Raw genomic sequence first — 15,556 nt, 5'->3', positions numbered from 1 at the left:
TTCCATAACTCTTCCTTAAAAAAATTGTTTGATATTTTTAGAATTCTCTAATTTTTAACTCAGAAGAGAAGATTATAAATGATGACTCTTCAAATTATTCTGTCTATTCTTCGATCTATCATCTAAATTTTTGTCCATATATATACAGATTAGACTTAAGTATTTCTTGTTGTTTGGTAAGGGTCATTAGCAAATTAAATACACACATATAAAGACACTTTTTAATTGCAAGGTATAATAAAAAAAAAACACAGGATTTTCCATTCTCGTTACAATTTTGGCAAATCATTCATAAAAATGCATATATTTTTTTCAAGCCTATCTCATTGTCAAATAGTGTTTCACGGGGCTAACAAAATGAGTGTTCAGTTAAGTTCAAATAAAAAACAAAACAAAGTACAGATATTAACGTATTCCCTCGATTTTTTTTCATAAATTATAAAAGTGTAAGACAGGGATATTTTTAGGCATAAAAGAATATATCTATATTTTTAATACGATTTCCAACTCTAAATGTTTAAACTGTTTATACTTTACTATTATTGTAAAACTGAATGAATAATGATAGATATGTAATTTGTATATGACAGATGTACTCATAAACTTAACACAAAAGACATAAGATCTACTACCCAATGACATTGACATCTTAGTCAAAGTGGTAACCTTTACAACATATAACTGTTTATAAACATACGTAGTTTACGTGTGTGGTTTGGGTTTTAAAAAATTCCCCATTTAGAAGTATTTCCTTATAAAAAATAGTATAAAAGCGGATTGCTATCTCAGTGTTCTCTATCACATCTGGTCTCAGTCGGAAAACACTTTCAAGAACAAAAAACCAAACAGGTGAGTTATTTACTTTATTTGTTTATATCAATTTTAAAAATTTTCATCATTTCAGCTTTTTTAATCATTATTACAAAATAGTCCTGGCTTACTAGTGTTTCAAATAGATAAATGTTATAACTTTGCAGATACATATTTAAAATTTTAAATGCATTATTGATGTTTTGTTAAAAGAGTCTCAGGAAGGTAAAGAAAGAAAATGTTAAATGTGTATATTAATTTGTATGCATTCTTTCGAATAATAAGACAAACGTGTTTTGCTGTAGCATATTATTAAGGAAAGCAACTTTTTTTCTCGTTTTTTGATTCTTTCAATGATTTCAATTGTCCCTGTTGTAGCATAAATACATATGTAGTAGCTTTAATCAAAATACCTTTGATATAATAATTTTGATACAATTTATCTTTTTTTCAGAAACCATGAATACCTTAGCTTTTGTTGTCATGCTTGCTCTGCTGGTTACTTTAGCCACTGCTAACAGTTATAATCAACGATCATGGGGTTCACGGGGATCCAGAGTTTTGGGAAGTAGATGGAATAGTAGACAGCTGAATAATGGATGGAATAGTGGTTGGAATGGTGGACATCTGTCAAGGGGATTAAATGGCGGATATCGAAGTAAGTTATATAAACCTAATAAATTGTTATAGATACAGATTCACATATATCCATTGTTATTCTTTATAAACTGTCATTAGAGTTTCATATTTAAATATAATCTACGTTCTTATTTTTCAAATGACGTATTATCACCTACAAAAGCATCATTATGAGATTGTATTATATTAAGTATTTCTTTCATTTTTATAGAATATTAGGCTACCCATATTGCACCTTTTTGCAATCTGCTACATATTATCATAGGATGAGATGATATGATAGGTCTACATACTATATATGTGCATACATTCTTAAAGCACCAACATATCGTATCATCTGAACTAATACTTGTACTAATGCTGAATAGATATAACAATATTAATAAATTCTTTAGGACACAAAAGAGCAGCTACATATGATCCATATAGAAGCAGTCATTTTGACAGTGGATTAGGACGTTTTGACAGATGGGGAATTAATTCAGGAAGGAGATCTAATTTAGGATTGAGATCTAATTTAGGATGGAGATCTAATTCAGGATTGAGTCTTAGAGGTAGGTTTCCATTATACCTCAAATTAAATATTATCAGCAGCTCTCGTATATCTCAGAATGGGAAATATACAAAACTATGCACTTAATATTTTAATCAAGAGAAGAATCTAGCTCTGAGTCTGTCTGTACGATAAGTCATTTGTATCATTTGAGCTGTCAAGCTCATTGAGATTTATTATTATGTTGTTTGAGATATAAATCTTATTTACTATAAAAATGATGAGAATCTATGTAATTCAGCTCAACGATAACAGTAGGTAAGTTTTTAGGTACAGCAATATTTATATTTGCGACAAATCAATACGTTTAGCCGTACGGTGACCTATAGTTGGTAATTTCAGTGTCATTTTGTGGAGAGTTGTCTCATTTGCGATAATACCACATCTATTTATATTTTATTGACGTATTCTATATATTATAGTTGATACCGAAATAATGAAGATATTAAGTAACAAAATAGAAAACGAAGTAGTGGGTAAAATTGATAACATTTTATGTATTACAAAAGTTTCTTTTCTTTACAAATTTACACAATAATTTATTCTATTTTACAGGATATTAAGAAAATAGGAAGACACAGGCAGTGTTCAACAACATAAAGTGACATCAACCATCCGTAGATTTTTTACTTTTTCAAATAAAATTAATGTACCTATTATGCACCTTTTTTTATTTTTCATAGTACCACATATTCATTTGTAACTAAATACACGAGTTTTGATTAACTAATTTAACTAAATTATATATATATTCTTCTGAACATGACACGCATGGCCAGTCTAAACCTAACTAATGAAAAAAAAAACACCAATTACTTGTTATCTAAATTGTTTTGTGCTTATGACGACATGGAAAGCTCAAACACATAAAACGAATGAAAAGACAGCTTTAAAACAGGGACGAAAGATACCAGCGCGACAGTCAAACTCGTAAATCGAAAAATTAACTGACGACGCCATTGCTAAAAATGAAAAAGACAAACAGACAAACAATAGAACACATGAAAAAACATATATCTAAAGAATAAGCAACACGAACCCCACCAAAAACTGGTAAAATTCCCGACATATATGGAACTATAGATTAAACCTGGTTGTAAAGAAAGCTAAACCTTTTTTTTGTATGACAGTTGCATTAAAATACCAATATATTTACAAAAGTATGTGAACTTAAACAAATATCAAAATTGTTTACATTAAATAAACATTTTCTGATGAGCTTAATAATTAATGCGTTTAGTGGACCTTTGTCATTGATTCTTTTTAACTGTTCCTCGAATTGGATGTGTGTTAAGTATCAGTCATGTTAAATATCAATACTTTCAACTTCTTATACCATCCTTTGATATTTATAAGAGGTTTGAAGGTAGACAACTCCTTCAAAAATCACTTTACATGAAATATAGTTGTCACCTAACCTGATATTATCACTTGCCCAAAATATACTTAAAGAAATCAATGATAATATAGTTTGGATGTAACACAGCTTCTTGGTGGCTGAAGGTTTTTCTCCCTATCAGCTTATAAACATAATTTTTCACGTGACCGTGACTTCATCAAAAGTCTTTTATATTATTTATTCCTTTAAGGTAGATCATAAGTATAGACTTTTGAGACAGAATTTTCTTACAATTTGCTAAAATGAAGATTTTACTATGCTTTTTTCAAAAATATAATAAAAAAGTATGGATCACCGTGCTATTTCTCAAGCTATGAGTCGTTGAAAATTGTCTAAATTTGGTTATATTATTCATTAAAAAACACATTTGTGTGCATAAAAAAAATAAATGAAATAGAATTTTAAAATAAATTGTGAGAAGATAGGTTTTATTATATGTTTTAAGAAAATAAAAAGAAAACATGGTGTCACCGAACTTGTTTTCTTGCTACAAGTGAATATAAAAAAACTTCCCTATTAGTCTAGTATATTTTTTTTACTGAAAGAGTTATCTTTATAACTGGCTCATTTGAAAAAAATGTTCCTAAAAACAAACAAAAATTGTATTTGTTTAAATATTTTGAATAATACAATAAATCACCAAGTTTTCTTTATATAAAAAACAGTCTAATCATTAAATTGCAAATCTGTCTCCAAAGCAGATTTGGGCAAATACCTAGACCGATTTGTTTCTGTGATTGTAAAATCCAAGATGGCGGTATACCATGAATCTACCTTAAAATAGAAGTTAGAATTAGTTTATTAGGAAGTACTGTGTAAAATTTTCTGCCTATTTGAATTAACCTAAAATATGTGTAGCACACTTTTGAATTACAAGCTACACTGTTATTCAGTGCATCACATTCGTTATGCTGTTTCTCCATATACAGAAAAATATGACAGCCATTCTGGAAACCTTGCATTAGCTCAAATGGTAAGAAAATCCCTCAATACATAATCTTTTGTCTTGGTGAATAACAAAAATACCAAACTGGAAGGAAAATTCAAAACAGAAAGTCCCTTAACAAATTGAAAAATCAATAGCTCAAACACATCAACAAGTGGAATTTAATCAAATATCATATTTTTAACTTGGAACAGGTATTTTCTTATGCAGACGGGAAACCTGGATTTAAAGATATTGTTTTACTATCGCATAAAATTACATTTTTGTTGATTAGAGCATTTTGAGAAAGTAACAGAAATAAAAAGAACTGTATGGGCATTATATTCACAAAAAAGCAACAAGAAAATACATTAGCCATCTGTTTATATCTATGTCAACACAAAACAAGAACGTGCCCTAACCTAATTGAATAAAATACGACTATAAGAACGGATTGGACAAAATTCCATGGTATTAATGTTGTAATTTATAGTTAAAACTTATGTTTATAACACTGTTTAGTCAAGAAATACTTAGAAAATGAAAAACATCAGTACTTTCACATGTATAAATAAAGACAATACAAATAAAGTTAAACAACTCGGCGATTTTCATCTGCGCCCGTATGCATAAGGATATTTAAGGTAAAATTTTCTTTAGTAAACAATACAATTAACGGAACTCAACTCGTTTTAACCAAAGTGTTTCTCATCAAACTTATACAAATAAGTGCTCTTGAATAAACTGCTAAGAGGTTTGAGTCATGTTAAAATAACGTAATGCAGAAAAACCCTTAACAAAGAAAACACCCCAAATAACACTTAAGTATAAGGTATATATAGAGCTAACATGATTTGTTTAGGGGCAAGCTGAAGGACGCCTCCGATTACGATAGTTTGTGCTGTACTGAAGACCCATTGGTAGCCTTCGACTGTTGTCTACTCTGTGGTCGGGTTGTTGTCTCTTTGAGATATTTCCCATTTCCATTCTCAATTTTACATAAATAAACTCATCATAGATACGCCAGACGCGCGTTTCATCTACAAAAGACTCATCAGTGACGCTCGAATCCAAAAAAATTAAAAAAGGCCAAATGAAGTACGAAGTTGAAGAGCATTGAGGACCAAAATTCCTAAAAGTTTAGCCAAATACAGCTAATGTTATCTATGCCTGAGGTAGAAAAGCCTTAGTATTTCAAAAATTAAAACTTTTATAAACAGTTAATTAATAAATATAACCATTTCAATGATAATTCATGTCAGCACAATAGTGCTGACTACTGGGCTGGTGATACCCTCGGGGAAATAAATCTCCACCAGCAGTGGCATAAACCATTGTTCAAATAGATTATTTACTACACGATGGCATTGAGTAGTAATTAAGTGACGCACTCCTGTGATCGAAGTCTTGTTTGTTATGAACCATTATTGCTTGTAGATAATGTCGAAATTGTTTTGTTATTCCCTTTCTTTTAGAACTCAATATAATGAAACCAATGTATTCATTTCTTTAATACTTGTTCTACTGCATCATAATTTCGTACGTTATAAAAGCAGAATTAGAGAAAAGATCTGAGGGTTCATACAAGAAATGAATAATGATCATAATGTGACTTACTCAGTGACGTAAGGTAAGAAAGATTTTCATTTTGACGTCACTTAATCTATTATAGTCAGAAGTGTGTTAAATATGCAAAATATAGCCCACGGATATATATATCTAATGTTTACGAAGTGTATTGTATAAAATAATCATGTCAACTTTTTGTATATGACATTTACTTACAGAAATGTTGGATTCATTTTAAGGCATCACCATATTCATAAAGTTCCAATAACAAAATTAATTTTTAGTTAAATCCTATTAACAATAAAAAGATTTGGTTAACGTTCAACTGTTTAAGTCATCGTAGAAATTAACATACGAGATTTTACATCCCAGTTATAACAATATTATTATGTATGGAGGCCAAATTTAAATACGCTCCATGTTTACATTTAATAAACGTTTTCTACTTCTAGATATCTACTGTATCACACAATTTGAATATTGTTGTCAACGGTTGAACAATCGAGTTTAATAAATTAAATCATAACTATGCAGCAATGAACATTTATGGTCCTATATTCTGTTGACAACAAGATATTTCCACAATATTTGGCTGGAAATGAAGTATTTACATTAAAAAAAGAATAGAAAAAAAATAACAAGATCCAAGGAAAATCTCAAAAAGGAAGGTGCCTAATCAGTTGGCAAATGTAATAGGTAAACATTTCAATATTTTATTACAGTAATCAACAGTGTGCTATAAAACGTAATCACTATAAAACAAACAAATAATAACTATGTCAACAAACAACAACACAATACCAAATAATAACTCTATAGGCATAGCATATACGCGACATGAAAGAAAAGAATACAAAAGATATTTCTAATGCAAAATTGTTTAATATGTAACGTTCATTTTAATTGGATAACGTCATCATTATTCATGGACTCAATTCACAATTGGTGCTATGAAAACGTATTAAAAAACGCATCAACGTATGACTGATTTTAGATGACTGATTTTATGAAGTTTTCAGACAGTTTCATGAGAATAGATATATTAAAATTGAGAATGGAATTAGGAATTTGTCAAAAAGACAACAACCCGACCAAAGAGCAAGGTGGCGTTCAATATCGTAGTGGCTACGTAGTGCTACGTCGATTTTGACTATTGAACGTGTACCTATAGTCTAGTTGCTACATAGATATTGATAGCCGCTACGTAGCCGCTACGTAGCCGCTACGATATTGAACTCAACCCAGATAACAGCGAAGATGCATGGCCAGTAAACTAAATTTATGATCATCATATCAATAATTAATGCCGTCGGAGCTTAAGGTAGTTTCATGGTATACCGCCTTCTTGGATTGAACAATCACGGTAAAAAATCGGTCTAGTTATTTGCCTAAATCTGCAAATTTGATGACAGATTTGCAATTTAATGGTTAGACTGTTTAATAATATAAAGAAAACTTGGCAATTTTTTGTTTAATCCAAAATATTTAAATATATTTTTTCTTGCTTTTAGAAACATATTTTTCAAACGAGCCATTTAAGGGAAGATAACTCTTTTAGTAAAAAAAAAATATACTGGACAGATAGGGATTTTTTTTCTTTTTACTTGTAGCAAGAAAACAAGTACGGTGACACCATTTTTTCTTTTTATTTTCTTAAAACATATTACAAAACCTATCTTTTCACAATTTATTGCAAAATTCTATCTCATAGATTTCTTTTTATGCACATAAATGTGTTTTTCCATGAACAATCTAACCAAATTTAGGCAATTTTCAACGACTCATAGCTTGAAAAATAGCACGGTGACCCCTCCTTTTTATTATATTTTTGAAAAGAGCATATTAAAATCTTCATTCTGGCTAAGTATAAGAAAATTCTGGCTCAAAAAATATTTACTTATGATCTACCTTAAAATACAATACTGTATTTTTCTAACCATAGACCATAAACACAATGGCTCGATGCATGGATAGCGAGCCAGGCCAACAGAAAATTACCAAAATGATGAATCAATCAGAAAAGGTTAATACTATACATAGACAAATAAAAAAAAAAAGAACACTATAAAATTGAGAATGGAAATGGGGAATGTGCTAAAGAGACAACAACCCGACCATAGAAAAAACAACAGCAGAAGGTCACCAACAGGTCTTCAATGTAGCGAGAAATTCCCGCACCCGGAGGCGTCCTTCAGCTGGCCCCTAAACAAATATATACTAGTTCAGTGATAATGAACGCCATACTAATTTCCAAATTGTACACAAGAAACTAAAATTAAAATAATACAAGACTAACAAAGGCCAGAGGCTCCTGACTTGGGACAGGCGCAAAAATGCGGCTATAGCATATTATTAAGATGATAAACACAATCAGTATCTATAATCTTTTCTTCAAAACCATCATGTACTATTTATTAAGTGGATAAATAATAACAGTGTATTGGTGCCTTCCGATGAACGTACTTAGAAAAAAAATATTTTTGAGGTTTTATTAGGTCTAGATAGCAGCTGCATGCTCTTGAATAGTGAGTTAAGAAACGTAAATCAGATTAGCAGAGGAAGTTGTGAAGGTACGGAAAGTTAGATGAGTGCTGCTAAGGTGGCGGTAAATGTTAATTTCTAAATTGAAATAGAGGTTTTAAAATAAATATGAGTCAGGGGAAGCCAGGTCTGTTGGTACTTTTATTTGTTTTGTTTGCTATTTAAAAACAATGCCGAATGGTATCATATAATAATGAACTTAACAGCGTATGCTACAATTTTTATGTTGAAAAACATGTTGAACAATTTACCGTTGCGAATTTTAAAAGTATGCAAACTACCATTTTTGATATAAAGATATAATTATGTGGTATTATTGCAAATGATACAACTTATAAGAAACTAAATAACGTAACTTATAATAAAGAAGATGTGGTATGATTGCCAATGAGACAACTGTCCACAAGAGACCAATATGACTCAGACATTAACAACTATAGGTCACCGTACGATCTTCAACAATGAGCAAAGCCCATACCGCATAGTCAGCTATTAAAGGTCCCGATATGACAATATAAAACAATTCAAACGAGAAAACGAACATGACCTTCAACAATGGGAAAATTCCATCCCGCGAAGGAAGCTTTCGTAAAATTTGTCAACATAACAATTGTATCAATATAAATGAGAAAAATTAATGGCATGCTTAATTTGCAAAACAATTAACACAACCTAAATATGATATATATTAACTAAAGTACCAGCTCATATCTTGATTTAGTCACATATAGAATGTGTGATAAAACATTTGATTTTCCAATCTCGTTAGAATTTAATTGAATTTATAAAAAAATGCCAAACTTAAAGCCATCTTATTGGCAAAAAGTGTTACAAGGCCTTAAAAAACGCATTTCTTCGATTCTTTTGTTCATGAATTATAAAAATGTGAGATAGTAAAAAAAAAAAAAAAAATAGGCATACAAGAACATATCTATATTTCAAAAATTGTTCTTTAATATTCTAATACGATTTCTAACTCTAACTGTTTGAACTGTTTATACTTTACTATAATTATAAAACTGAATGCATAATGATTGATATGTAATACGTATATGACAGATGTGCCCATAAACTTATCATTACAGACTTAACATCTAGCCAATGACATTGACATGTTGGTCATTATGGTAACCTTTACAACATCTAATTGTTTGTAAACCTACGTAGTTTACTTGTGTAGTTTGGATTTAAAAAAAATCCCAATTTAGAAGTATTTCCTTAAAATAAATAGTATAAAAGCGGAATGCTATCTCAGTGTTCATTATCATATCAGGTCTCAATCGACAAACACTTTCAAGGAAAAAAAAATAGAATAAAACAGGTAAGTAATTTGCTTTAGTTGTTTATATCAATTTTTGAAATTTTCATCATTTCAGCTTTTTAAATCATATCATCATTTTTATATAGACAACATAATCATCGCTTACTGGTGTTTCAAATAAATAAATGGCATAACTTTGCAGATACATATTTCAAATTTTAAATGCATTACAAAGGCATTGTTCTGTTGTATCGTTTTTTATAGTGTTTTCTCTCTCATAGTCTCATAACGATACAACGACTCTTTTCACACAAAAAAAAAAACCTAATAGTAAACATACTCGTAAGTCATACATGTATCATTATAACTTATGATCAATTTTAATCGTGAAGAGTCGCAAGAAGAGAGAAAATGATAAATGTGTAAACTAATTTGTATGTTCCTTTTCGAATAATTAGACAAACGTGTTTTGTTGTATCATATTAATAGAAAAACAACTTTTTCATTTGTATTTTGATTTTTAAAAGTTCACAATTTTCCCTGTTGTAGCGTAAATACATATGTTGTAGTTGTAATCAAAAACATCTGATATAATAATTTTGATACAATTTATTCTTTTTTTTTTCAGAAACCATGAATACCTTAGCGTCTGTTGTTATGCTTGCTGTACTGGTTACTTTAGCCACTGCTAACAGTTATACTCAACGATCATGGGGTGCACAGGGATCCAGAGTATTGGGAAGTAGATGGAATAGTAGACAGCTTAGTAATGGATGGAATAGTGGTTGGAATGGTGGACGTCTGTCAGGGGGATTAAATGGCGGATATCGAAGTAAGTTATATAAACTTTATAAATTGTTATAGATACAGATTAACATATATCCATTGTTATTCTTTATAAACTGCCATAATGGTTTCATATTTACAATATAATCTATGACGCATTTTCCCCAACAAAAGCATTATTATGAGATTGTATTATATTAAGTATTTCTTTCAAAAAAGTGTTCATTTTTATTGAACATTAGGTTACCCAAATTGCACCTTTTGGACAGATTTTTGCCTACGTTTATTTCTGATCTAGTTAAAAAAAGAATTCCATTGTGTGTTTTTGTTAAAGATATATTCTTTTTAACAATAAATGTCTACAAATTTAATTTTGAACTATATTGAATCATAGAAAACCCGATTTGACCCGTCCTCCAAACGATTAATATTTCTATGAATAGGACTACACAAATTGCACCCAAGCTTTAATTCTGCAGAACAGTGTAACAATCAAATAACTGATGTTTTGTTTTATTCACACTTATTTTTTTTTTTTTTGCATGTTTAGAACAAAATTTATAATAGTCCATATATACTATTATTGTGTTTTTTATTAATAAAACATATTTAACATATGTAACTCATTTCGAAAAGTTGACTTTTGTGGACGTCACGTTACTATCGTTGTTTCTTTATTCCAAATTTACTTTGATTGAAATGCAAAACAATTTTGGTACATATTATTATAGGATGAGGTGCAATGATTGGTCTACATACTATATATTTACATGTATTGTTAAATCACCAACATATCGTATCATATGAACTAATACTTGTACTAATGCTGGATATATATAACAATAGTAATAACTTCTTTAGGACACAAAAGAGCAGCTACATATGATCCATACAGAAGCAGTCATTTGGACAGTGGATTAGGACGTTTTGACAGATGGGGTATTAATTCAGGAAGGAGATCTAATTTAGGGTGGAGATCTAACTCAGGATGGAGATCTAACTCAGGATTGAGTCAGAGAGGTAGGTTTCCATTATACATCAGATTAAATATTATCAGCAGCTCCCGTATATCTCAGAATTGGGAAAAAAAATACAAAACTATTCACAAAATATTTTAATTAAGAATAGGATCTAACTCTGAGTATATCTGTATGATACGGCATATTTACCATTCGAGCTTTCATACTAATTGGTTTTTATTATTATGTTTTTGAGATATACATCTTATTTACTATAAAAAAAAAAATGATGAGGATCTATGTAATTCATATCAACGATAACAGTGGGTAAATTTTAAGGTACAGCAATGTTTATATTTTCAACAAAATGTGGATATTAAGCAAACATTTTATAAACGTATTCATTTGTAGTTTATACCAAAATAATGAAGATATAAAGTAACACAGTAGAAAACGAAGAAGTGCGTAAAATCTATAACATTTGTATATTACAAACGTTCCTTTTCTCTTTAAATTAACGAGAATTCTTTTATTTTACAGGATATTAAGGCACAAGGTGTGTGTAACAACATAACGTGATATCAACCATCCGTAGATTTTTTTACTTTTTCAAATAAAATGTATGTATTTATTATGCATCTTTTGTCATTTCTCATAGTACCACAAATTCCTTTGTAACTAAATACACGCGGTAAGAGTTTAGGGTTAATCATTTAACTAAGTTATATATATGTATATTCTTCTGAACATAGCACGCATGGCCAGTCTCAAAGAGGGACGAAAGATACCAAAGGGACTGTCAAACTGATAAATCTAAAACAAAATGACAACGCCATGACTAAAAATGAAAAAGACAAACAGTCTCAAACTTATGATAGAAACATTTATTTGTAATTTAAATTAAAAGTGCAAATGACGAAATCAAAAGCTCAAACACATAAAACGAATGGAAAAAAACTATAATATTCCCAACATGTGTCGCACAGGAATATCCTTATGTACAAAATTGGATTAAACGGGTTATACAGCTTGCAAATTCTTTGATTTGAATGAATTATGAATTAAAATACCATTATATTGACAAAAATGTGTGCACAAACCAAACAAACATTAAAGGTAAAATATTCCCATATTGAGTTTAAGCAATCTATGTAGCACATATCGAAATAGAAAGACAAGAAAACAAAACTTGACCATAGCACAATAACACAAGGGATATACTAATACCATACCACACCAATGTGATATTACAAAAAATGGACTGAACTGTAAAGGTTATAAATATACAAACAAATAAAATGCAAACTTTAACATGCAATTAAGAAGGTAACCCACGCTTGTCCCTAAACATTTACTACAAGACCATCGTGTATTATTTGTGAGGTTTATACTGAATAATTATTAACAAGATCTTGATTCTACTCATACACCGATTTTTGACAAGTGTCGTGTTGTTCAGTCTTAAGTTTTCTATTTTTTTTTGTTTTGACTCTGCTGTTTGTCGTTTTTCCTTTTTGTTTTCTATGACATTGTCAACTGCATCATCTGCACAGAGTTGATACAAGGACATAAATGTTTAGTATGATTCTTAATTCGGGCTGATGTTTAAAGCGTTTAACAAACAAAATATTAGTGCTTAATTGTAAAACGATTTCAACATTATATAAATATTCATTAATATGCAAAAACCTAATCTTAAAAAGTAGTATTTAGTAAAAAAACAAAAATATAATTTCATTATTTGACAACCCCAAATAACCAGTTGTAAAAGGTAAAAATGTCAATATTTGGTTACAGAAGTCAACATCTAATTACTGTAGTCAACATTTGGTTACACTAGTCAACATTTGGTTACAGTAGTCAATATTTGGTTACAGTAGTCAATATTTGGTTACAGTAGTCAACATTTGGTTACAATTTGGTTACAGTAGTCAATATTTGGTTACAATTTGGTTACAGTAGTCAAAATTAGGTTACAATAGTCAACATTTGGTTACAGTAGTTAACATTTGGTTACAGTAGTCAAAATTTGGTTACAGTAGTCAACATTTGGTTAAACTAGTCAATATTTGGTTACACTAGTAAACATTTTGTTACACTACTGAACTTGGTTACAGTAGTTCACATCTGGTTACACTAGTCAACATTTGGTTGCTGCAGTCAATTTTTGGTTACACTAGTCAACATTTGGTTACAGTAGTCAACATTTGGTTACAGCAGTCAATATTTGGTTACAGTAGTAAACATTTGGTTACAGTAGTAAACATTTGGTTACAGCAGTCAACATTTGGTTACAGTAGTCAACATTTGGTAACTATACATAACATTTGGTTGCACTAGTCAACATTTGGTTACAGTAGTCAACATTTGGTAACTATACATAACATTTGGTTGCACTAGTCAACATTTGGTTACAGTAGTTAATATTTGGTTACAGTAGTCAACATTTGGTTACAGTAGTCAACATTTGGTTACAGTAGTCAACATGTGGTTATAATAGTCAACATATGGTTACAGTAGTCAACATTTGGTTTATAGTCAAATGTTTACTTTTCTGCATTGGCTAGAGGTATAGGGGGAGGGTTGAGATTTCACAAACATGTTTAACTCCGCCGCATTTTTGCGCCTGTCCCAAGTCAGGAGCCTCTGGCCTTTGTTAGTCTTGTATTATTTTAAATTGTGTTTCTTGTGTACAATTTGGAGGTTAGTATGACGTTCATTATCACTGAACTAGTATATATTGTTTAAGCGGCCAGCTGAAGGACGCTTCCGGGTGCGGGAATTTTTCGTTGCATTGAAGGCCTGTTGGTGTCCTTCTTCTGTTGTCTGCTCTATGGTCGGGTTGTTGTCTCTTTGGCACAATCCCTATTTCCATTCTCAATTTTAACATTTGGTTACTATAGTCAACATTTGGTTACTATAGTCAACATTTGGTTACTATAGTCAAGATTTGGTTACTATAGTCAAAATTTGGTTACAGTAGTCAACGTTTGGTTACAGTAATTAACATTTGGTTACACATGTCAACATTTGGTTACTGCGGTCAATATTTGGTTACACTAGTCAACATTTGGTTACACTAGTCAACATTTAGTTACAATAGTCAACCTAAGGTTACAGTAGTCAACATTTGGTTACAGTAGTCAACATTTGGTTACAGTAGTCAACATTTCGTTACAATAGTCAAGATTTGGTTACACTGGTCAAAATTTGGTCACAGTAGTCAACCTTTGGTTACAGTTGTCAACATTTGATCACAGTAGTCAACATTTTGTTACACTAGTCAACATTTGGTTACAGTAGTCAACATTTGGTTACACTGGTCAAAATTTGGTCACAGTAGTCAACCTTTGGTTACAGTTGTCAACATTTGATTACAGTAGTCAACATTTTGTTACACTAGTCAACATTTGGTTACAGTAGTCAACATTTGGTTATAGTAGTCAACATTTGGTTACAGTAGTTAATATTTGGTTACAGTAGTCAACATTTGGTTAGAGAAGTCAACATTTGGTTACAGTAGTCAACATTTGGTTACACTAGTCAACATTAGATACAGTAGTCAACATATGGCTACAGTAGTCAACATTTGGTTATAGTAGTCAACATTTGGTTACAATAGTCAACATTTGGTTACAGTAGTCAACATTTGGTTACACTAGTCAACATTAGGTTACAGTAGTCAACATCAGGTTACAGTAGTCGACATTTGGTTACACTTGTCAACATTTGGTTACAGTTGGCAATATTTGGTTATTATAGTCAACATTTGGTTAAAATAGTCAACATTTGGTTACAGTAGTCTACATTTGGTTATAATAGTCAACATAAGGTTACAGCAGTCAACATTTGGTAATAGTAGTCATCATTTGATTACAGTAGTCAACATTTGGTTACAGTAGTCAACATTTGGTTACAGTAGTCAACATAAGGTTACAGTAGTCAACTGTATGTTGTGACGATGTTTTCTGTCAATTTCCTATATTACAACGGAGATAAAAATCTATTGAGAATGGAAATGGGGAATACATTGTATGTCATAGAGACAACAACCCGACCAAACAGCAGATAACTGTGGAGACCCGAGGCCAGTAAACTTAATTTGCTAGCATTA

At 30.5% G+C, this 15,556-nt stretch overlaps 2 protein-coding genes across 2 annotated transcripts; both read left to right on the top strand.

The window, feature by feature from the left end:
- Positions 1-680: 680 nt before the first annotated feature.
- On the top strand, positions 681-2,659 carry LOC143070898 (uncharacterized). Its single transcript, XM_076245004.1, has 4 exons — positions 681-849; positions 1,265-1,468; positions 1,845-2,003; positions 2,558-2,659. Exons 2-4 carry the CDS (start codon positions 1,270-1,272, stop codon positions 2,563-2,565), a joined length of 366 nt encoding a protein of 121 aa, XP_076101119.1. The 5' UTR covers positions 681-849; positions 1,265-1,269; the 3' UTR covers positions 2,566-2,659.
- A 6,930-nt stretch (positions 2,660-9,589) lies between these two features.
- On the top strand, positions 9,590-12,074 carry LOC143070897 (uncharacterized). The gene is made up of 4 exons (XM_076245003.1): positions 9,590-9,757; positions 10,326-10,529; positions 11,345-11,503; positions 11,983-12,074. Exons 2-4 carry the CDS (start codon positions 10,331-10,333, stop codon positions 11,988-11,990), a joined length of 366 nt encoding a protein of 121 aa, XP_076101118.1. The 5' UTR covers positions 9,590-9,757; positions 10,326-10,330; the 3' UTR covers positions 11,991-12,074.
- Positions 12,075-15,556: the final 3,482 nt, after the last annotated feature.

Source organism: Mytilus galloprovincialis, chromosome 4, assembly GCF_965363235.1.
Source record: "Mytilus galloprovincialis chromosome 4, xbMytGall1.hap1.1, whole genome shotgun sequence".
Lineage (NCBI taxonomy): Eukaryota > Metazoa > Mollusca > Bivalvia > Mytilida > Mytilidae > Mytilus > Mytilus galloprovincialis.
This window is presented reverse-complemented; position numbering and strand designations above follow the sequence as displayed.